Here is a 22,823-nt window from a genome sequence, read left to right on the forward strand (position 1 = left end):
AAATAAACAGAGATGTAAAGAACACAAAATACTAGAAATTAAATATATAATTTGTTATATTTATATCTTTGTTCTAATCTTTACAAGTTGCTCACTTACGATTTCAAAAATCAGAGCTTTATGCAGATGCGGGGCGGGACAAAAGACTCCATTGGTCCACTGATTCTCAACTGACAGCCATTTTCTAGCCAATCAATAACATGGCTGTAGAAGACGTCATTGACGCGCGACGTTTAGTCTTTGAACCTGTCTGGAGAAATAAAGTCTACAAATAACTGACGAATAAAAATGGTTATTTTGAGTTAACAGTTTTTCATTGTTTTAACTGCCACAGCATTAATAAAACTTTTATTTTTTTCTTTCTTATTTTAAACATAGAACAGAACTATAACAATAACTAATAATTATAAAACCTGCAGCAATAAAACTACTGTAATGGCAACCTTGAATAATCTGAGTCTGGCTCAAGACTAAGACTCTGACTCTAACTCAAGACTCTGACTCTTTTGTCTCAAGACTCTGACTCAAGACTGACTCTTGTCTCAAGACTGACTCTTGTCTCAAGACTCTGACTCTAACTCAAGACTCTGACTCTTTTGTCTCAAGACTCTGACTCAAGACTCTGACTCTTGTCTCAAGACTCTGACTCTAACTCAAGACTCTGACTCTTGTCTCAAGACTCTGACTCAAGTCTCTGACTCTTGTCTCAAGACTCTGACTCTAACTCAAGACTCTGACTCTTGTCTCAAGACTCTGACTCTTTTGTCTCAAGACTCTGACTCAAGACTCTGACTCTTTTGTCTCAAGACTCTGACTCAAGACTCTGACTCTTTTGTCTCAAGACTCTGACTCTTTTGTCTCAAGACAGTCTTTTGTCTCAAGCTTTTGTTGTCTTTCCTGGTGTTCAAGTCAAATTTATTTCTATAGTCTTTTACAATTGACATCGTCTCAAAGCAGCTTTACATAAACATAGAACAAAAGGTTATTATAAAGAATAATATAAAGATTAATATAATACAAAAGTTCAAGATTAATATTAGATATATAAATGTGTTTGTATTTATCCCCCCCGCGATGGTCGGTACTCCGTCCAGGGTGTATCCTGCCTTGATGCCCGATGACGCCTGAGATAGGCACAGGCTCCCCGTGACCCGAGGTAGTTCGGATAAGCGGTAGAAGATGAATGAATGAATGAATGAATGAATGTATTTATCCCTAATGAGCAAGTCTGAGGTGACTCAGGTGACTGTGGGGAGGAAAAACTCCCTTAGTTGGTAAAGGAAGAAACCTTGAGAGGAACCAGACTCAAAGGGGAACCTCATCCTCATATGGGTGACACCGGAGGGTGTAATTATAAATATACAGTCTGATAAATGTTGTATTGATCAGGAGATCAATGCTTCAATGCTCTATGCTTCATAATGCCACCAGCATGCACTCTGCTGTGTCCTGATCGGTGTTTATATGTCCGTCTCTGAATGCAGTGGTGCAGACTCTTTGATTAAGAGCGTGAGTTAATACAGAGTAAGTCCATGTGTTGCACAAACCACCTCTAAATATTGTACACATTTCATAAGTTTGGTGCAAGCGAACACTTTTTGAGCAGCAAAAACACTAAGCTATAATGCTAATGATGATATAATGATGCGCTTCTTCAGTTCATTAAAATACTCTTTAGCCTGCGAACAGAAAGTCTGACATGATACTGCAATAGACACACACACATATATATATTTTATATATTGATGAGGCTCCTCATCAATATATAATAAGTAATAAGATAATATATATATATATATAAAATAAGCAATAAGCGTATCAATTAGATTTCCAAAATAAATTTATATTGATTACATGTAGCTGTGCGTAATCATCCGTTTTACTTGCTCAAGACAGGTTTGAACACTAAATGGCAAAGTCGTGCGTCACTGACGTCATCTGATGCCATGTTATTGATTGGCTATAGAAGGGCTGTCAGTTGAATATAATCTGCATAAAACTCTACTTGTGACGCAAGCAAGCAACATGTATTTTGAGTTTTATTTAAATTTCAGTCTTTTCATTATTATTTTTAAATCTTGCATTCAATCCTATGATTCCTAGGTATTACTTTTGGATATTTGTGCACGTTCAGAACAGTTTTTCTTTATCAAGCTTTGAGTAATTTTTTTTCTCCAGTAGATTAACACTAGAAGTGACAAAACAGCAATTTTAGGAACAAATTAACTCTGATTAAATCGTGCAAACACGGGTAACAGACTAACCCAGTGATAAAACCACACAACACTTCCCTCCTTAACTTAAGAGTATGATCTGACTGTAGTTTATGTCCGTTATGACTGGCCTTCAGTTCCATAAAGTCATGAGGCAGTTTGTTAGGTAATTATTTCACTAAATTTCACATAAATGACTGACCTGAACTCATATCCACTCACCCTAGGTACATGAAATAAAGTTCCCGGTAACATACATTCATACGGAAGATAAAACATTTTTCCTCGTTTCAGTGTAACATTTATTGTAGAAGTGAGAAGGTCTGAGACGTCTTGCATATGTTGGATCTTTAAAAGGAACAATAACTTTGTATAGCAATCCTAATTCCTTAAAGCAAAAAAAAAAAATACACAAAAATAATATAAATTATCACCACACAATTGGATTGCAACTGACTTCATAGAATAGAACTAATTTAGTACTTCAAAACCCTAAGCCTGGAATACCCTGAAAATTGTAGAATTTAAAAAAAATGTACAGGCATCGAGGGGGGAAAAAAAGCATTTGACTGACATCTTGTGGCAGAATGTAGAACTGCAGTCTGAAACCATCATTTTCCTGGTGCTTAACCAGTGTGGTATAAAATGTCCAAACATATTCTTGCATGTGTGTATAGGCCAAAAATATCCCAAAAATAGGATGTTTTCTCTCTTCTTCTATATTTCTGCAACACGCATCTTTGTATCTGGTCTCCTCTTCCTGCCCACAGCCTCATAAAATCCACTAATCTGCAACATCACTTTGTGATGATGTGTATGGCTTGTACTAGGAGTACGTGTCCGGTACTTCAGTTCGACAGTCTCATTAATTTATCTGTGGTTTATGAATTACATGCTCAGCCACTTGATGATGTAGAAGTTCTTTTTGCCCACTCGGATCAGACTGAGACCGTTGGAGAGGATGTACTGACCTGGGACCAGAACCTGCTCCGGGTTTGAGGCCCTGTGGTGGTTAATCCACACACCACCGTCAGTTATCATCTGATACCTGAAACACAAAGCAGGTGATTAGGTCATTAAATCGAATACAGTTCCTAAATACATTTTATTTATATTGCACTTTTATCAATTAACATTATTTCTACAGCACGATTTTCTGTGACCAACTTTAAAATGTATTCTTTCATAAGCCTACTCAAATATTTAAGGTAAACCTTTATAGACATTTTAAGTATATAAGGATATGAACCTATAATCTGATGCCCGTTCAATTTCACAAGGATCATAATTAGCTTGTACTGGTCATTAATGTGGGGGTCATTAATGTGGCTTAGTGGTTAGCACGTTCGCCTCACACCTCCAGGGTTGGGGGTTCGATTCCCGCCTCCGCCTTGTGTGAATGGAGTTTGCATGTTCTCCCCGTGCCTTGGGGGTTTCCTCTGAGTACTCCGGTTTGCTCCCCCGGTCCAAAGACATGCATGGTAGGTTGATTGGCATCTCTGGAAAATTGTCCGTAGTGTGTGATTGCGTGAGTGAATGAGAGTGTGTGTGTGTCCTGTGATGGGTTGGCACTCCGTCCAGGGTGTATCCTGCCTTGATGCCTGATGACGCCTGGGATAGGCACAGGCTCCCCGTGACCCGAGGTAGTTCGGATAAGCGGTAGAAGATGAATGAATGAATGAATGAATGGTCATTAATGACATCTCAGTGCAGTGTTTAAATACGTCAAATATTTAGACACACCCTCTGGGTCCTCCAGGAATGGCCTGGCTCCGACGACAAGCATCCAATACTGTGGTACCTGGCTCCAAATAGAACTCCTGAAATGGAGCTTCTCTAAACAACTCCTTCAGTTCTGCATCATCCATCTGCTCTAGAGCCTCGATGCTGCTGTGGTACAGAGCGTTGGTGCATCTGGATGAATGGACACACACACACACACACACACACACACACAGATGAGTAATACAACATCTAGATTCTTCAGTGTTTTGTATCTTCACCATAAATTGCTTGGCTGGTAGGAAATGTGTAGCTGCCTGAGAAAACTTCATATGTGGTCAAATTGTACCCTTTTTATGCTATATATAGTTCTGAAACGATAAACAACAGGCTTTCTTAAACTGAACTAAGTTTAGATTTTACAGATATCACTACCGCAAATAAAACTATAAAATTTTATACGTGTAAAAAAGAAGAAAATCACAATTAAGGATTCAGTTCCTACTGTGGCACAGGAGCATTACATTTAAATTATAAACTCAGTCTAGAATGGGTCGTTCAACAAGCACACATCAGTGTGATAGTCAGGTGTCCATAAACATATGGCCCTATAGTATATACTGCTACCAAGGAAGGAAGGCTCTCACCGTTTAGCACTTTCCAGCCCCTCCTTGCCATGCACCAGCTTGGTTACCTCAGCAGCGAGCCGTTTGTGTGCTGTTCTCTTGCCTGGATCCTGTTGCTGCTGCTCCATCACCTTCTCCACCTCAGCCAGTGGCAGGAACGTGAACAGCCTCAGGTACCTGAGGTTCAAAAGATTAGTGCAGATTAGTGATCTAAATTAATTCGAACAAATTATTACAGCTTCTGAACACTAAAGCTTTCAACTTGTTTCAACTATGTCAACTATCGTTGACATAAGACACTATGGGGGAAGTCGTGGCCTAATGGTTAGACAGCGACATTATTGCAGTTTTAAATCGTATTCAAGCAAAACTCAGACGCCACCAGTTGATCTTCCTATTAGCATTAAATGATTAAGCCAGAATGATCGTATTTTACATCACATTCTCAAAACCAACAGAGTCCAGTCTTATCCAAAAAGGGCTGGTGGTGTGGATGCAGATTTTAAAAGTTTATCTGAAAGATTTCTACAAACTCTTATGATCAAAACTTTGTTATTAAGACGACATCTTACTGTTCTATATCGTTGTCTGGCAGTCTGAGGAAATACTGATAGAACTCAAAGGGAGATGTTTTGTTCCGGTTCAGCCATACAGCATTTCCTGCCGTCTTCCCCAGTTTATCTCCCATTGAGGTGGTCAACAGTGGTACTGTCAGTCCATATACTTCTTCTCCTGTCTTTCTGCAGGAAAGACAAGAAAAATTAAGAAACTTAACACCGATTTCGTTCATTCATTCGTTTTCAGCAACCACTTCATACTGGTCAAGTTCACGGTGGATCTCTAGATTGTCCCAAAAGCACTGGACGTGAACTAGGGACACACCCTGGGTGAGTCTATTCACACTCCCACACACACCCATTCACACACTCATTTACACCTAATGCCAATTTAACACAGCCAATCACAGGGTTCTATTTGGGAAGTATGAGGAAATAAAAAGAACTGTATACATCACAATATATACATGTATAACACAATTTACTCGCACTGTGTGATTCTGATGCCTTTTTAGGTTGCCACTTTGTGAAAATGGAAGTTTGAGACCATGGAGCCAGCACACGGGAGGTTACGAGTGGGAGCTGCAGAAGGAAGCAGCATTTGTGCAACTCTTACTTGTGAATGAACTCATGGCCTGACATTAGATTCCCCAGCTGATCTGTTCCCCCCAGCTGTATTCTGCAGCCATGCACCTGGTGTAGGTAATAAAAGTCAAAGGCCTGGAAGAGTTGGTAAGAGAACTCGCTTAGACTCATGCCCTCTGCACTCTTTAAGCGAGACTGGACGCTGTGCCTGCTGAGCAAAGTGCCCATGCGTAAATACCGTCCCGTTTCAGCCAGAAACTCCACCACGTTCCAGTCCCGGTACCAGCTGGTGTTGTTCAGTACGCGCATGGTGCCTAGTCTCTGTGGATCGCTACAGAAATATAACTCGTGGTTGGTGAAGATCTGGTGCAAGCTTTCCAGCACGGATCTGGTATTACTGTCTACCAAGGCAGCAGACAGACTCTCTCTCTCCTTGGATTTGCCGCTCGGGTCGCCGATCCGCGCCGTGGCTCCACCGATCAGTGCGATCACATGATGCCCTGCGCTGCGGAAGTGCAGCAGGCCGATGAGAGGCAGCAGGTGTCCGGCGTGCAGGCTGTCAGCAGTCGGGTCAAAGCCACAGTACACAGTCTGCTGGCCCGAATGGAGCAGCTGAGGCAGATTCACCTGAGCCGCGTTTTCAGGGAAAGAATCTTTCAGGAGGCCTCGTTTGTGCAAAGATGACAGAAATCCGTTTCTGCCGACTGGAGAAGTGTGAAACCCTTTCAGAATGAAACCCGTTGTTCCTCGCCATCCTCTGCACAGTGTGCGGCCACAGGACGTCGCCATGTTAGAAATGACGTAACCAAGGCGCTCACTGCTGCCTCCTGTCGGATACAACCTTCAGCGCATCCATGGCGCATGGCGCAAGAAGGTTGCGCAAAATGGAGAGATGAAAAAAAAGGTATTTCGCTGTCCTGCTACTGTTACTTTCAAAACCAAATAAAACTATTAAAAAGAAAGACTAGAGAATATTTATGTTAAGGGGGCACGGTGGCTTAGTGGTTAGCACGTTCGCCTCACACCTCCAGGGTTGTCGGTTCGATTCCCACCTCCGCCTTGTGTGTGTGGAGTTTGCATGTTCTCCCGGTGCCTCGGGGGTTTCCTCCGGGTACTCCGGTTTCCTTCCCGGTCCAAAGACATGCATGGTAGGTTGATTGGCATCTCTGGAAAATTGTCCGTGGTGCGTGAATGAGTGTGTGTGTGCCCTGTGATGGGTTGGCACTCCGTCCAGGGTGTATCCTGCCTTGATGCCCGATGACGCCTGAGATAGGCACAGGCTCCCCGTGACCCGAGGTAGTTCGGATAAGCGGTAGAAAATGAGTGAATATTTATGTTAGATGTTTTTACTTCTACACAGTATTACACAGTAATAAACTCTCTTGTCCTGCATCTATGGTTAGTATGCCTTATATATTCTACTGTTGTCAGTCTGTGTACGATCTTTTCTCCATGTAGGTGTTGTACACCGTCTAAGGATGTAGGTTAATGTAAGTCAGGTTAAATGGCCACCTATATGTGCTTGTTGGACATCTCATTCCTGAATTAGTCCCTCTTTGCTATTAAAATAAACAACTAATAATAAACTAACATTAAACTCATATACTAAACACTCTCCTGGGAAGGCTAGATGTTAAAGTGTGACCATGGGGATTTGTGATCATACTACTATAAGAATATAAGTGAGACACTGATGATGGGTGCTGAGGTCTGGGGTGCCGTCGATGTTCCAGTTAATCCTGAAGTTGTTCAGTGGAGTTCAGGTGAAGGCTCTGTGCTGGACACTGAAGTTCTTCCTCTCTTCTCTTCTCTCCCCACTTGTTCTGACATTTTGTTATTTCTATTTAAACTCTTTATCTGTACTGGAAAAAAGTCATGTGGTGTACTACATGCACTTTAACTAGATTTAATAACATATTCCCTTTTGAATCCACAAACTATTCCAAATTGTTACTGTTGAAGGATAACCAACAGATGGCCCCAAAGCCATACCAGTTTAGACTATGTTGTACTAATAAGGTAAGACTATATAAAGTTACACTTGGATCAAATATTCACTGCGTTTGCTTAGTTTTTTTTTTTCTCCTTCACCTGTACATGCATATTATTAGTTTGTGCACCTTGCAACTTTATTGGTAAGCATACACTCACTGAGCATGTATAGTATAATAGATCCTTATTAGGAACACTATAGTAATACTGAGTATGGCGACCTTTTGCTCTCAAAACAGCCTCAGTTCTACATGGCAAGAATTCAACAAGATGTCAGAAATATTCCTTAGAGAATCTGGTCCATGTTGACATGATTGCATCAGTTGCTGTAGTTCTATTAGGTTCCATTCATGTTCTGAATCTCCAGGTCTACCGCAATCCAACTGCGTTCTACTAGACTCAGATCTGGTGACTATGAAGGACAAAGATCACTGAAATCGTTGTCTTGTTCATGCAACTAGTTTGAGACTACTTTTGCTGTGTGACATGCTGCATCATCATGCTGGAAGTCATTAGGAGATCATTTGTGCCCATGAAGGGATGTACAGTACAGTACACCATCACACCACCTTCACCAGCCTGTACTGTTAGGTTGTACTTGTTAGACACAAGTAAGGTCGGATCCATGAATTCAGTCGTACTGTAGCCTTTCTGTCAGGTCAAACCAGTCTGGCCATTCTCTGTTGATCTCTAACATCCAAAAGGGGTTACCATCATCAAAACATCTGCTCACAAATCAAATCAAATTTTATTTGTCACATACACATACATACAGAGTACGACATGCAGTGAAATGCTTTTTTGCGTCTGTCTGGTATTCAAACATAAGGAATGCAATTAGGGATAAGAAATATAACCAAAAGGAGGTAGATAAATAAAAAAGTATAAAAACTATAGAAAAAACTATAGAAAATATAAGTGAAACATAATGTATATACATATACATAAATATACATAAATGCGTATGGTTTTAATTATTGTCCTTAAAGTGTCCATGTGCAGTATGATGTGTATAAGGTGTATAAAGTGGTACTGTGCTGTGCAAGTCCAGAGTTAAGGTGACAGTCCTGAGTTAAAGAGTTAAAGTGTTATAGTGCAAGAAAGGTGTGCAGAAAACAGTGAAGGGGAGAGGTCCAGTACTAGATCCAGATCCTGGGTGTTTCCTTGTTTAAACTCCGGATGGCCTGCGGGAAAAGCTTCTCCTCATTCTCTCTTGTTTGCTTTAAAGGAGTGGAAGCGTTTCCCTGAACACAACAAAGAAAAGAGTCCATTGTTGGGATGGCTGAGATCCTTTACAATCTTCCTGATCCTGGTCCGGCACCGCGTGCTGTAGATGTCCTGCAGGTCAGGGAGCTCGGTGTGGATGGTACGTTCAGCTGACCGCACCACCCTCTGGAGGGCTCGCCTGTCCTGCATGGTGCTGTTCCCGAACCAGGAAGTGATGCTACCCGTCAGGACGCTCTCAATGGTGCAGGTGTAGAAAGTCTTTAACACCTGAGAGGGTAGTTTGAAGTCCCTTAAGCGTCTCAGATGATACAGACGCTGCCGGGCCTTCTTCACCAGGGTGGTGATGTGACAGGACCAAGACGGGTCCTGTGTGATGTGAACACCCAGGTATCAACTCCTTAGTCTTGCTGACGTTCAGGAGAAGATTGTTCTCCTGGCACCATCTTTCCAGGTTTTTAGTCTCCTATAAGTAGGCCGTCTCATCGTTGTTGGAGATCAGGCCCACCACAACAGTGTCGTCAGCAAACTTGATGATGGTGGTGGAGTTGGAAGTGGCCACACAGTCATATGTGTACAGTGAGTACAGCAGGGGGCTCAGAAATCAACCCTGGGGGGCTCCGGTGCTGAGGGTGAGGGTGGATGAGGTGTGTTTGCCCACCCGTACGGCTTGTGGCCTGTCTGTCAGGAAGTTGGAGATCCATTGACACAGGGGCAGGCTGAGTCCCAGGACCTCCAACTTAGAGGTGAGCGTGGAGGGAATTATGGTGTTAAACGCTGAACTGTAGTCCACAAACAGCATTTTTGTATAATTCCCTTTTCTGCAGTCCAGGTGGCTCATCGTAGTGTGGAGAAGATAAGCAATGGCGTCCTCAGTAGAGTGGTTCTGGCGATACGCAAACTGTAGTGGATCCAGTGTGTCTGGAAGTGATGCAGTGATGAAGTCTGTGACCAGTCTTTCGAAGCACTTCATCACTTAATGGTTTTTGTTTATTGCACCATTCTGAGTAAACTCTAGAGATTGTTGTGGGTGAAAATCCCCAGATCTCAGCACTACAGAAACAAAACGCTCAAACTCGCCTGTCTAGCCAGTTTCTGCATGATTTTATGCACTGCACGGCTGCCACATGATTGGCTGGTTAGAGATTGGCTGTCTAACTGTTTCAGGATTTAGTAGTGATACAAATACTGCTGTGCTGTGCTAAATATCCATTAACAGATGAACCAAGTTGTAGGAAGAACAATGGGAGCACCAAGTAAGCGCTGTAGATAAGTGCTGGTACATAGGTGGGCCAAGACATAGGACACCAAGCAAAAAGTCAAGCGCTTCAGTCATGAAACCTAATAATACTCACTATTAACAGTAATACATGAGTAACTTATAGGCTTACATTAAAAAGATTCATTCATTCATTCATTCATTTTCTACCACTTATCTGAACTACCTCGGGTCACGGGGAGCCTGTGCTCAGGCGTCATCGGGCATCAAGCCAGGATACACCCTGGACGGAGTCATATATATACATATACATATATATATATACACACATATTGTAGACTGATTCCAGGTGCTAGGGTTAATGCCACACCCAAATCAGCACCATGGCCAGCAACTGCATTGATAGCTTTATAACAACAACAAATTAGTACTTGAGGTGAGGCCAGATCCAGTCAACTTTGTATAAGAAGCAGTGGCTAGCAGTGGCTAACTCACAACTGGTTGTGAGTTTAAACCCCAGGTCCACCAAGCTGCCACTGCTGGACCCCTAAACAAGACCCTTATCCCCAATTGCTCAGTTGTAAAAAAAAAAAATAAATAAAACGTAAGCCGCTCTGGATAAGGGCGTCTGCCATACGCTGTAAATGTAAATGTTGCTCCTTACATACTACGGACAATGACATGGAGACATGACTCTCCTGACCCAAGAATGGCTTATCGTTCCCTTTGATTTGTGAAAAGCTCTAAAGAGCCAACCACATAAGGAAGTATGGTATTATGGAATGCCAAATAAAGGAAGATATAATGCCCCACACTCAGAGGGAGAACCCCACCTGGTATGGGCATCTGAGCCCTACTTTTCTCCCTTCAAGACTAATCAATGCTTCTTGCCAATTAATCAATCAGTGGCAGACTGCAGTTTATGTGGACTGGGATGAAGACTGGTTTGGTGCCAGTATGTGTTAGTTGGCTCAGGTGTTGTATTAACATCCAACCATCCATCTCTTCCGACCGCCCACATTCGAGCCATGGAAAGTCTCCATGAGACTTGCACATGACATTCCCGCCATGTTTTTAAATATAGAAATGCCCACAAGCACCTCTTTTTCAGTTATGTGCAGAAATACATAGTGCACAAACTCAACAAGTACGTTGATTTGTACCTCGGCTCCTTATCTTATAAACAGCTATTGTCAGATTATACAATGACACTTTTTTTAAGCCATTTTTCACCAGACTGTTCTGTTTGCTGGTTTTTCTATTCAGGTTTTAAACTATATTTGACTGAAAAAAAAACAACAGGAATGCCATGTGTAGATTTTACAAATATATCTTTTTAATGTTTACAGATTGCATGGGTTTTGTTATGTACATCATATTAATCTGTTGAAAAGAAGTCAAAAAATGAAAAAGACGTTTGCATCTGGATGCTTGTTGCCTTTTAAGTGAAATGATATACAGTCTAATTAACTTTAATTAATTAGCTCTGACCTAAGTGTAAATTGGGGGGGAAAAAAGTGAAATTTTCCCTGATACAGTATTGTTGAAATCCCTTCCAAATAAAATGCTAAAAAAAACAAAAACCAAATAAAACCAAAAACAAAGTGGAATTTACACGTGTGCAATTATTATTTTAATAAAAATAAGTAGAAAGCTTTTGCTATTCTCTACACAATCAATTACACACCAAAGCCAATATTATTTCAGCTCTTGCTACTGGGGGTAGCATGAACAAAACTGCAGCATTTGTGCTTTTAAATTGTGTATTCAGCCTTGACAACAAACTGTTAAATACACTGTGTTCAGAAAGTCCGTAGCTAAGGCACAGAAACTGACTCTTGGATGAGGTTAAACAAAGGCAGGCAATCAAATTCCTTTCATCCACGTGTCTGACATGTCTGTAATCCTTAAAAGTATAAATAGCAAACGCACACCCAAACGGACAAGACAGCATGTTGATATCCCATTATAACCATTCTAATAAATAATCACATGACGGTAATGTCTGATCATGGTAAGTGTATTTGAACTTGGAGTCGCAATTTTTCTTAAGACCGTGTCATTGCTGAATGGGTGTTTATGTTACTGAAATTTACGTGCTTTAATGAGATTCATCTATTGATTATAACACAAAAATCATGAATGAAAATCAATACATAGTATATTCATACATACTGTACATACATTAAACAGATATGCAGAGTTACACAATAATTGGACTATTCCTGCCAACTTAATTACACTGTCCAAAGGAAGCACCATGGATAAATGATGCTTTCTAGCTTGACAGATGTCAGAATGTCAGTAATTAAAAATCATAACTCTCAAGTTTGCATGTCATTTCCAAAGTTCTACCTGAGTCTAAAATCTGTCATATTGGCAGAGAATAAATACACTCCAAAAACAAGGGGGTCTGTCTCAGAATACTCAGTCCCTGGGAAAATTGGTAAATCCCCTGAGAAAGAAGGGAAACATTTTCAATTTGACAATTTAACCATTCACTTCGAATCCCAACTATTATACAATATTTTATATATTAACGGAGAGTCTTGCTTTAGTATAAAAATATTACACCATTTAAAAACAACTATCAATGGACCGTGTTATTTATATGAATGCAATTTTTTAAAATATTTATCACATGATGCACAAGTAAAAAGTGTATTTTAGGTCCCTGGAAAAGGAAATATGGCTATTGTGACTGTGCGTGTTTCTGACGATGCTTTCAGACAGCAATAATTGATTTCTTGCTCTTTTTTTCTCTTGTGTGTGTTTAAGACCGTTTATATGTTAATCACATGCTATGAAGATAACATACAGGTAGAGCAGAATATACTCCTGATACCGTGGGGTATCATGAGTATCATGGGGTTTGGGTGGGGCTGAAGTAGGTAAAAGTTATAATAATCTGCTAAGTCATAATAATCTTTTACATAAAAGGAGGCTGACATTCAGAAGTCTAAACATGCATAATCTAGTTTCATGCCAAAAGCAAAATTCAGGCAGGAGGAATTAACACAGCAGCTTCAGCTTTGAATTTGCTGCCTATGTTTCATGGAAATGGTAATAGTGAAACAATTATTTTGTCATATTAGAGTTTATACTAAAGTATATGTGAATTGTGTTGATTACAGTTATTGATGTCGTCCATCCCGTTCTGATTCTGACACAAATGTAAGCTATTTGCTCGTTAAATATAGACTCGATCGTTAGATTTGTTTCTAAAACTTATACAGTTTCGGTCTACACCTGATATTAGTAAGTAAGCCCATCTCTGATGTACACTAATGGTTTGCGGACACCGGACCCTCGTACTCATATGCATTTCTTATTCAAACTGGAAGCACACAATAGTTTAGAATGTTTTTGTAGGCTGTAGCATTACAGTTTCCATTTACCGGAACTAAAAAGCCCAAATCTGTTCCAGTAAAGCCCTATTTGGACGGGATTAGTTTTACGTGGGGACCTTGGGGGTAAAGTAATTATTACCAGAGCTTCTCTGTGATTTTAGTCCCGTCCGAATGTGCCATCTCGGTAATCATTACAGACAATGTCAGTAAAGATTACGGCGACTTTTGCCTTCTGTAAAAAGGTCCGGAAAAATTACCTCAGGTAATACTAATCCCGTCCGAATAGACCCGCTGTAAATATGTACGGTAAAATTCCGTCATTTCCTGTTTAAAAGTAGTTTTTGGCTCGTTTTGCAAGCATGGAGGCGCTTGAAGAAGCATTCGGTTGCGTTGTAGGTGGTGGGCCAACTCTGTGGCAAACATCCAGTGTTTTCTGCATACCATTTAAAGCAAAAAGAACGTGATAACAGGAAGCAACATCATACGCACATGACGACAAGGAGGTTACTGTGGTGCGTAAAGTGAGTTACCCCTCCCACTTCTGCTAGTTTTACTGAGATGTCTTGTCCCGTGCGAATTGGCCAATTAATATTACAGACGTCCTGAGGTAAAATTGCATTACTCCACGTCCCCACGTAAAACTAATCCCGTCCGAATAGGGCTTATGACAATGTTCCTGTGCACAATGTGAGCTTCATGAGGACAGGATTTGTCAAGGTTAGAGTGGACGAACTCGAGTGTCCTGCACAGAGCCCTGACTCTGACTCAACTCCACTGAACACCTCTGGGATGAACTGAAACACCGACTGAACCCCAGACCTCCTTACTCTTATATCATCAGTGTCTGATCTCACTAATGCTCTTGTCGCTGAATGAAAGTCACACTCCAACATCTGATGGAAAGTCTTCCCAGAAGAGTTGAGCTTATTATAACAGCAATGGGGAAAACGTTCATCAAGCACATATGGGTGTGATGGTCAGGGTTAGGGTTTGGGTTAAGTTAAAGTCAATGCACAAAACATCATTCAAACTTAAAGTATATATTCACAGCATTCTAGAACATTCCTGTTTTATATCCTAAATGTAGTTTAACTGCTTAGTGTTTTATTTTTCATTTATTTAATACAGACTTTCCCTAGCCATGACTACCACTTGAAGCCGCAGGGCTCCGAGAGCATGGTTGAAGGTAGATCTCACCAAAGTGAAATAAGAAATTGCAACAACCAATTTCCATAAAGACCTGCTTTAAGTTTCCTTAAGTTCTATGTTCATGAAGGCCAGCTGTGGAAAAAGGTGCAAGTGAGTTTTGTTTCAAAACATATAGAATACGATATGCAAATATATATTAGATTTTGTGTTGTAGTGCATATAATGGAAATTGGATAGCTGTGGAGATGCATTAGAAAAATCAGGGCAGCTAATGTTTCATCAAACGAGTCTAAAGGTGATCACTAATTTAATAATACCCCTTTTTCACCAAAAAGAACCGGGTGCTGGTTCAGAGCTAGTGCTGGTGCTGGTTCAAAGTTGGTTCCACTGGCGAACCTTCTAAGAACCGGTTTGCCTTTCCATCGGTTAGAGAGCATCACAGAGCCGAGTCTGACGTCACTGTATACGTGTCACGTTTCCCAGCAACGTTAGCGCAGCAGCAGCAAACACAAACACAACATCAACGATGGCGGATGTTGCTTTACTGTTAATGCTCATGGCTTGTGAACCTACATTAGCATCCAAATGCGGTGAATCCAACGTGTACGTGCAGCTCCATGTAATCTGAATAAACGGAGGTTGTAATCGAGAAAGTACATAACGTTATTTTATCATTAACACAGAAAAAAGTTAGCCTTAGCATGTAGCTACTTACTATCATGTCTGCTCATAATTGATCATATTGCAGTAAAGTAAAAGTGTATTAAACATTAGTATACTTAAGGTACATTATCAAATGCGCTAACAGTAGCCCCGCCCACAGCCACGCCCACAGCCCCTGACACAAGCGGTTCTTAAGTCTAGACCAGCAACGTTTTGGTGCTACTTAAGAACCACTTTTCCTGGTTCAGAGCCGGTGCTTTGGCTGTCGAAAAAGAAAGACCTGGTTCTAAATTAGGCTCCGAACCAGCACTCAAACTGCCTCGGTGGAAAAGGGGCATAATAAGAGTTGAGGTGTTTTTTCTACCTAGGACAAAACAACCTGCCAGAAGCAAAGTCCTCATTTTTGAATTTCTTTTTTTTTTTTTTTTTGTAGCAAAATGTAGAGACAAGATTAGCTTACAAAAAGGAGTGTAATAATTATTTTTTGCTTCACTGCATGCCAAAATCAGTATCTGTCTGTCATTGATGCAATGACGAACATTGAGCTGACGTCAGGCAAACGACTTGAGCAAACTAACGAGGTGTTAATAAACCTGCCTTGGAAATATATCAGAGGCAACGTATTAAAAACGTCGTAGTAATACTTCTGACACAGTATCAGTTCTACAGTTCTTCAAATTTAAAAACAGCGGCACAAACTGACCAAACTAACTCGTGATTCTTACTGAACAGCCTGATTCATACAACCCCCAGGAAGAAAGGCTAACAGTCTTGACACCGATACTTCAGGATTAGGAAGGATTTTCAGAATGTTGTGTATATAATAATCATGTTATGCTTTTTTTTAGAAAGTGCATATATAATCCCTGTAGTTTTTTTTTTAAACCTGATGTGAACACGTTGGGATGAAACTCTTGCAGTTAACATCACAATCATTGGACATTTATGCTATGCAGATTTTATACAGATCTTCCAATTCTTGCTGAACAACCGACCATTATAATACCACACCTTCGGCATGTTTTGGAAGTATGAAGGCTTCTCAAAGTCTTCACCCTTATTTTTGTTTAAAGGACATGTTGCTGTATCAACAATTCTGATTTATAGGCTTGTTTCCGAAGTCTCTAAGACGACACGACAGAGTTCGAGATGATTAGTATACGTTTTTTAGAACGGATAATAAACCACGAGTCAGAAAAAGTATAAGGAAACTTTAGTTCAGTGTGAATTAGGACTATCCTGACACCGGTTCTTTCTAAAGAAAACCCTTCGACCTGATTTCCATCCCTTCTGTACAGCTGGCTGGCGTTTATTTTCTGGATGCCACTGTCTCCTGTGCATAGTGGTTTATTGGCAGCCCTTCAGATACACTGTGTCTTTAACAAGGGCAGATTCCTACAGTATGTCCCCTGAGAGCATTTCTTCGTTTTCTTTACGAACAAATGAATGTTGTCAGACAATTCCTCTCACGTTTAGGGCTAAACCCTCTCCCTTGTTCTCTTGTGCCTTGACCACACTCCATACAATTTAGTAGCATATGATTCTCCCTTAGTACATGTCTCTGTAGATTTCCTGGAGCAAAGGATGCAGTGACGTGTCCTCCGTTTTCTTGATCTCTTGCACTAACTGGGCATGCTCAGTGACTAGCTGACGTAGGTCGGCGAGTTTCTGCAGCAGTTTAGGGAAGAGAAATGTATTGTCTGGGTGGTTGTTCTGTAGGTGGAGCTGCAGCACATGGATGATGCTCTCCTGCATCCGCTCGATATATGGGACATTCATTAGGCCTGGACGATCTGAGTGACAAAAAGGATAGGCTTTTATAAAAACCTGTTCATTCCCAGTACAAAACTCAACTGAACTTTGTGACACATTCTACACAGCAGAAAGACCTAAATGTGTCTACAAAGTAAGTGGTCTGTTAATCAACTTATGCTGTTTACCTCCACAGCAGATAATGGCTGCCACAAAGAGGGCAAGGTCACTGTCATCCAGCCCGAGCGCATTGAACTTCATGGCGAACTGGAACTTGGGCTCCATCATGTCACTAAATGGTCTTCGCAAGCTCTTGAGGAACTCTCTTGTGATGAAGCCACTGCCATAGGCAACCAGTAAGCCATCTTTATTCATGCATGAGGCCAGCATGGCAAAAAGTGCCTCGTACACACCGTATTTTAACAGTGTTACCTAAAAGAGTAGAAAGAAGACAGGTTGGAGGAACGTACTGAGAGAAATGCTATGTTTTCAATTTACCATTGAAAGAGTGCAGGAGAAGAACAGTGATGGAGATGTGGCCCAATAAGCATGTCAGATTACAGGGAACGCCAGTAGATTAGTAGCGGAATCATTTAAATCTGGACTACCGAAAATGCAGAGGCATCGTAATACCCTGAATTCGCAGGAAAGACATTCTATTGGCTTCAGAATAGCAAAAAGGTCTGCCCAACCTGGTCATTCAGGTCGAGGTTGCAGAAGCCTGGAACAGATTTGGCAAACTCAGTGAGTTCCGTGACGGTCTCCACCGACGTGCATTGGCAGCAGTGGAAGATTCGCACTTCTGCGTCCTTATCAAGCAGTCCACCTGAAGTGCCAACCATCTTTGCCACCAGAGTCTGCTCAGCCAGGTGCAGAGTCTCCATGTCATGGATTACAAAAGGCTGGAATAGAAAAGAAATGACTAATAAGCCAAAAAATTGGAAAAACTATTTCAGTAAAAACTTACAGTAAAAATAACACGGTTAAGGTGTTGGACTACTAATGAAGGTTGTGAGTTCGAATCCTAGGGCCATCAAGGCACTTAATCCTCAATTGCTCAGCTGTATAAATGAGACATGCATCGCTCTGGATAAAGGCACTGCCAAATGCTGTAAATTATAAAAACAGCATTTCAGTCAAGTCCACTTTGTAAATGAAGGTTATTGCGAGCATACAGTTAGCGTTGGCGGGATGGTTCTGTTCTGGGAGAATTTTCCCACGCCCCTGTCCGTGCGCCGGCATGGACGGGGCGGGGAGGCAGCGCTGGGGAATGAATAGATCCCCCGTTACATCTCGGAATCAGAACCGGAATTGCGCAAGGTGCGTATAGCTTGTTACAGTTTTTTTTTTTTTTTTAAAATATATGCATGAAAAAGGGAGGCACGGTGGCTTAGTGGCCAGCACGTTCGCCTCACACCTCCAGGGATGGGGGTTCAATTCCCGCCTCCACCTTGTGTGTGTGGAGTTTGCATGTTCTCCCCGTGCCTCGAGGGTTTCCTCCGGGTACTCCAGTTTCCTCCCCCAGTCCAAAGACATGCATGGTAGGTTGATTGGCATCTCTGGAAAATTGTCCGTAGCGTGTGATTGCGTGAGTGAATTAGAGTGTGTGTGTGTGCCCTGCGATGGGTTGGCACTCCGTCCAGGGTGTATCCTGCCTTGATGCCCGATGACGCCTGGGATAGGCACAGGCTCCCCGTGACCCGAGGTAGTTCGGATAAGTGGTAGAAAATGAATGAATGAATGAATACATGAAAAAAAAGGGGGGGAGGGAAAACGTGAAGAATTTAGTCGGCGCTGGCAACAGGTTCTGGCAGAGGAGTCGGGGACGGAGGAGAGTGTTGAATCGCACAGCAGTGATGCGTGGGAGCGGCTCGAAGGCGAGGATTTAAAGGAGGGGAAATTAAGGAAGTTGTGCCGGATTGGCGCACCTCATGGACAGCTGATGCAGCTTACTACGTGGCTTGCCTGAACTAACGCGATGCTTGATTGTCATACATGAGTTGCATTGCATTCCATTTCTTGCAGCCCCTGCAATCTCCTGACTAGCAGGCCTCTGGCTAAGCAGCTAACACAGACAAGTATGTCACCTGTTGAACAAGCCTTGGCACTGTTCATCTTAGAAAAGCAGTTTTCAGTTTAGACGACATCCCCAGCTGCAAGGTAGACAGCCTGCAACTCATAAATGTCCAGGTCCGATGACGTGATCAGAGTCTCTTTTTAAGTATGTGGACAACCTGACATTAGACATGGAATCCCTCTTCCTGTCACTTACTGCAGAAGCTCACACCCATTCGCAGGGTACTGCTTTAAGTATGGAAACGCTGATTCTCTCCTCCTGTCCCTCTTTGAGACATTTACAGTCTTATAATGATCCAGGAGTCGAACCGCAATAGCCTCTTCCTCCTTTGAATGCAACACTGGCATGCTCTAACCTGCTGGGTGTCCCTTTGTATATACCTAGTATGCAAACTACAGTATAGTACTATTAAGACAATTCTATTATTAGATTGACTAGTTATCTACTGGAAGGACAACAGGATGAGCAATCAAAACAGAGAGTGGCCTACTTGGTGACAGTCATCACCGTCATCACATACAGGGCACCAGGCAGTGACAAGTCTATCATGAGCATAATGGGGATCTCTTGAAGACTTGCTGCTCTGCGCTGCAACATTACCGTGCACCATCTCCAGGTTCAACAAGGGGAACATTTCTGTGCACCTTCTCCAGTTTCTACAAGGTTAATATTACCAATGACCTTCTCCAGGTTGTACAAGGTTAACCTTACCGTGCACCTTCTCCAGGTTCTACAAGCTCAACCTTACCGTGCACCTTCTCCAGGTTCTACAAGCTTAACATTTCCTTGCACCTTCTCCAGGTTCTACAAGGTTAACCTTACTGTGCACATTCTCCAGGTTCTACAAGGTTAACCTTACCGTGCACCTTCTCCAGGTTCTACAAGCTCAACCTTACCGTGCACCTTCTCCAGGTTCTACAAGGTAAACCTTACCGTGCACCTTCTCCAGGTTCTACAAGGTTAACCTTACCGTGCACCTTCTCCAGGTTCTACAAGCTCAACCTTACCGTGCACCTTCTCCAGGTTCTACAAGCTTAAAATTTCCTTGCACCTTCTCCAGGTTCTACAAGGTTAACCTTACTGTGCACCTTCTCCAGGTTCTACAAGCTCAACCTTACCGTGCACCTTCTCCAGGTTCTACAAGCTCAACCTTACCGTGCACCTTCTCCAGGTTCTACAAGGTTAACCTTACCGTGCACCTTCTCCAGGTTCTACAAGCTCAACCTTACTGTGCACCTTCTCCAGGTTCTACAAGCTTAACATTTCCTTGCACCTTCTCCAGGTTCTACAAGGTTAACCTTACTGTGCACCTTCTCCAGGTTCTACAAGCTCAACCTTACCGTGCACCTTCTCCAGGTTCTACAAGGTTAACCTTACTGTGCACCTTCTCCAGGTTCTACAAGCTCAACCTTACCGTACACCTTCTCCAGGTTCTACAAGCTCAACCTTACCATGCACCTTCTCCAGGTTCTACAAGGTTAACCTTACCGTGCACCTTCTCCAGGTTCTACAAGGTTAACCTTACTGTGCACCTTCTCCAGGTTCTACAAGCTCAACCTTACCGTGCACCTTCTCCAGGTTCTACAAGGTTAACCTTACTGTGCACCTTCTCCAGGTTCTACAAGCTCAACCTTACCGTACACCTTCTCCAGGTTCTACAAGCTCAACCTTACCATGCACCTTCTCCAGGTTCTACAAGCTCAACCTTACTGTGCACCTTCTCCAGGTTCCACAAGGTTAACCTTCTCCAGGTGCACAAGTCAAACTTGTATAAAAACAAAATGAAGTACACGTATAATATGTACATGCCTGTGGTGTCAGACACTGTCTAATGTATGAAGTAGCGAAAACAATCTGTTTGCTGAAACAGTATGTATCCTCAAACGGTATGCTTCCACAAATAACATGGGTAAGCGCTGATGCATGACTGTAAATAATGTAGCACAAATAGTGCTGAGGCTATATATTTTTTTGTTTGTCCAGTGCAGTAAAAGCTACAGCTACACTTTAATGCACTTTAAGACCATAGAAATCTACACAGTCAGGTTGAAGTACCTGTGCATGGGGACTGGGATGAGGGAGGAAGTAGTTTATACTGTTATGTCTGTACAACAAGGAGAGAGAGAGAGAGAGAGAGAGAGAGAGAGAGAGAGAGAGAGAGAGAGAGAGAGAGAGATACACAACAACAGTAGGCTAATCTTACTGGTGTGTTTGTTTTGCCTGTCAGGATGGTCCGTGCTTTAGATTTGTTCATGCTGAAGTTCTTCAGATAAGCCTCATAGATTTGTTTGGCTAGAGTTTTCTGGTCAGCTTGCTGAGGATTCTCAATCTCCTTCTCCCCAGTTAATATCTCTGCCTTCAACTTCAGCTTCTCAGACTGGGGCATCCGGCCAAAGCGGATGGCTGTGTGAAAAAACAAAAAAACAAAAACGCACAATGACTGTGATCAGGAACATGTTAAATGTTAAAATTGATTGTTAATTAATGGATCAGTATTACTTTTAATAATAAATAGCTTACAACATCCCTATTTGGGGATATATGCTAGCGAGGTATGGTTAAATCATATCACATCACTGTTTCACATCACATCATATCACTGTTTTTTTTTTCTTTTGCATTAGGATGAAAGCACTTTTGAATCGGTCTTGGGAGTAAATGATTACAAAGCTGGACACACTATTTGCAAGGCTCTGTATGTCTGGTGCCTTGGTAATAGATGCCAAGGAGTGGCGTAACGCAAATTTCAAGCTGGATATTATCTATAGATAAAAATCATCGCATGTTGTCGTGTGATGAGTTCATCACGACCTAGCATTTGGCTGATGTTAAGATTTGGCTGACATTTCAAAATCGTTTCATAAGGATTTGAACTTTACTGACTGGCTCCATCTATCAGCTGAAGCTGCCCAAGTACATAATTCACTTTACTAGTCAAAAGAGCTGCTGTATTAGTTATGAAAACCTCTGAACTCAGCAGATTAATGTAGTTGCAACTTGTTCAATAATGATATGTTTTAACAGTCAACTAAAATGAGATCCAGTGGATACTTAGATTACAAAATCACTATTTCTCCATTTTGTGATTCTAGAAATGAAGACAAAATCAAGGAATCTCCTTCATATTCAGAAATTAAGTAGTTTTCTGTCTTACTATCATTCTGAAGACCCTCCATTGGCGTAACCATAACTAAATGAAACATTTTGTCTCTTTTAAATGATTTAAAATGTTAATAAACCCTGCCTTCAATACATCAAACCAGCATCGCATACACAGTATGTTGTACTTCATTATAGCTAAAGAACTATATTAGATCATAAAGGTCTATAAACATTGCTTTTGTTGCTGAAGAAGCACCAGCTGATGTTGTAGATGTAGCTCAGCATTATCACATTTTGAAAAGCTGACCCTCAGAGGATTGATCCTTTGGCCAGTCAAGAACAGTCACCCCACATAGTGACTTTTTATATAATCCAGCATAAATAAATGTAGGTAGCAGACATGAGGATGTTGAGGTTCTCTTTAGGAGTGACGAGGATGGACAGGATTAGGAACGAGCACATCAGAGGGACGGCTCAGGTTGGCTGTTTTGGGGATAAGGTCAGAGAGGCTAGATTGAGATGGTTTGGACATGTACAGAGGACGGAGATGGTTATATTGGTAGAAGGATGTTGGAGATGGAGCTGCCAGGTA

General features: G+C 41.7%; 2 protein-coding genes across 3 annotated transcripts in view; both read right to left on the reverse strand.

The window, feature by feature from the left end:
• Positions 1-2,379: 2,379 nt before the first annotated feature.
• yars2 (tyrosyl-tRNA synthetase 2, mitochondrial) lies at positions 2,380-6,550 on the reverse strand. Its single transcript, XM_060887375.1, has 5 exons — positions 5,735-6,550; positions 5,134-5,301; positions 4,583-4,738; positions 3,957-4,127; positions 2,380-3,261 (listed from the first exon to the last, which is right to left on the reverse strand). The coding sequence occupies exons 1-5, from the start codon at positions 6,490-6,492 to the stop codon at positions 3,102-3,104; spliced, it is 1,413 nt and encodes a 470-aa protein (XP_060743358.1). The 5' UTR covers positions 6,493-6,550; the 3' UTR covers positions 2,380-3,101.
• A 4,902-nt stretch (positions 6,551-11,452) lies between these two features.
• Positions 11,453-22,823, reverse strand: part of pparab (peroxisome proliferator-activated receptor alpha b) — a 29,284-nt gene continuing 17,913 nt past the window's right edge. For both annotated transcript variants that reach the window (XM_060887467.1, XM_060887466.1), the window contains exons 5-8: positions 21,333-21,532; positions 17,745-17,954; positions 17,241-17,484; positions 11,453-17,093 (exon numbers count right to left, since the gene is read on the reverse strand). In XM_060887467.1, coding sequence (XP_060743450.1) covers positions 16,849-17,093; positions 17,241-17,484; positions 17,745-17,954; positions 21,333-21,532 — 899 coding nt within the window. In that variant the 3' untranslated portion in view covers positions 11,453-16,848. The remainder of the gene's footprint in view (positions 17,094-17,240; positions 17,485-17,744; positions 17,955-21,332; positions 21,533-22,823) is intronic.

The sequence above is a fragment of the Tachysurus vachellii genome, chromosome 14 (assembly GCF_030014155.1).
Source record: "Tachysurus vachellii isolate PV-2020 chromosome 14, HZAU_Pvac_v1, whole genome shotgun sequence".
Classification (NCBI taxonomy): domain Eukaryota; kingdom Metazoa; phylum Chordata; class Actinopteri; order Siluriformes; family Bagridae; genus Tachysurus; species Tachysurus vachellii.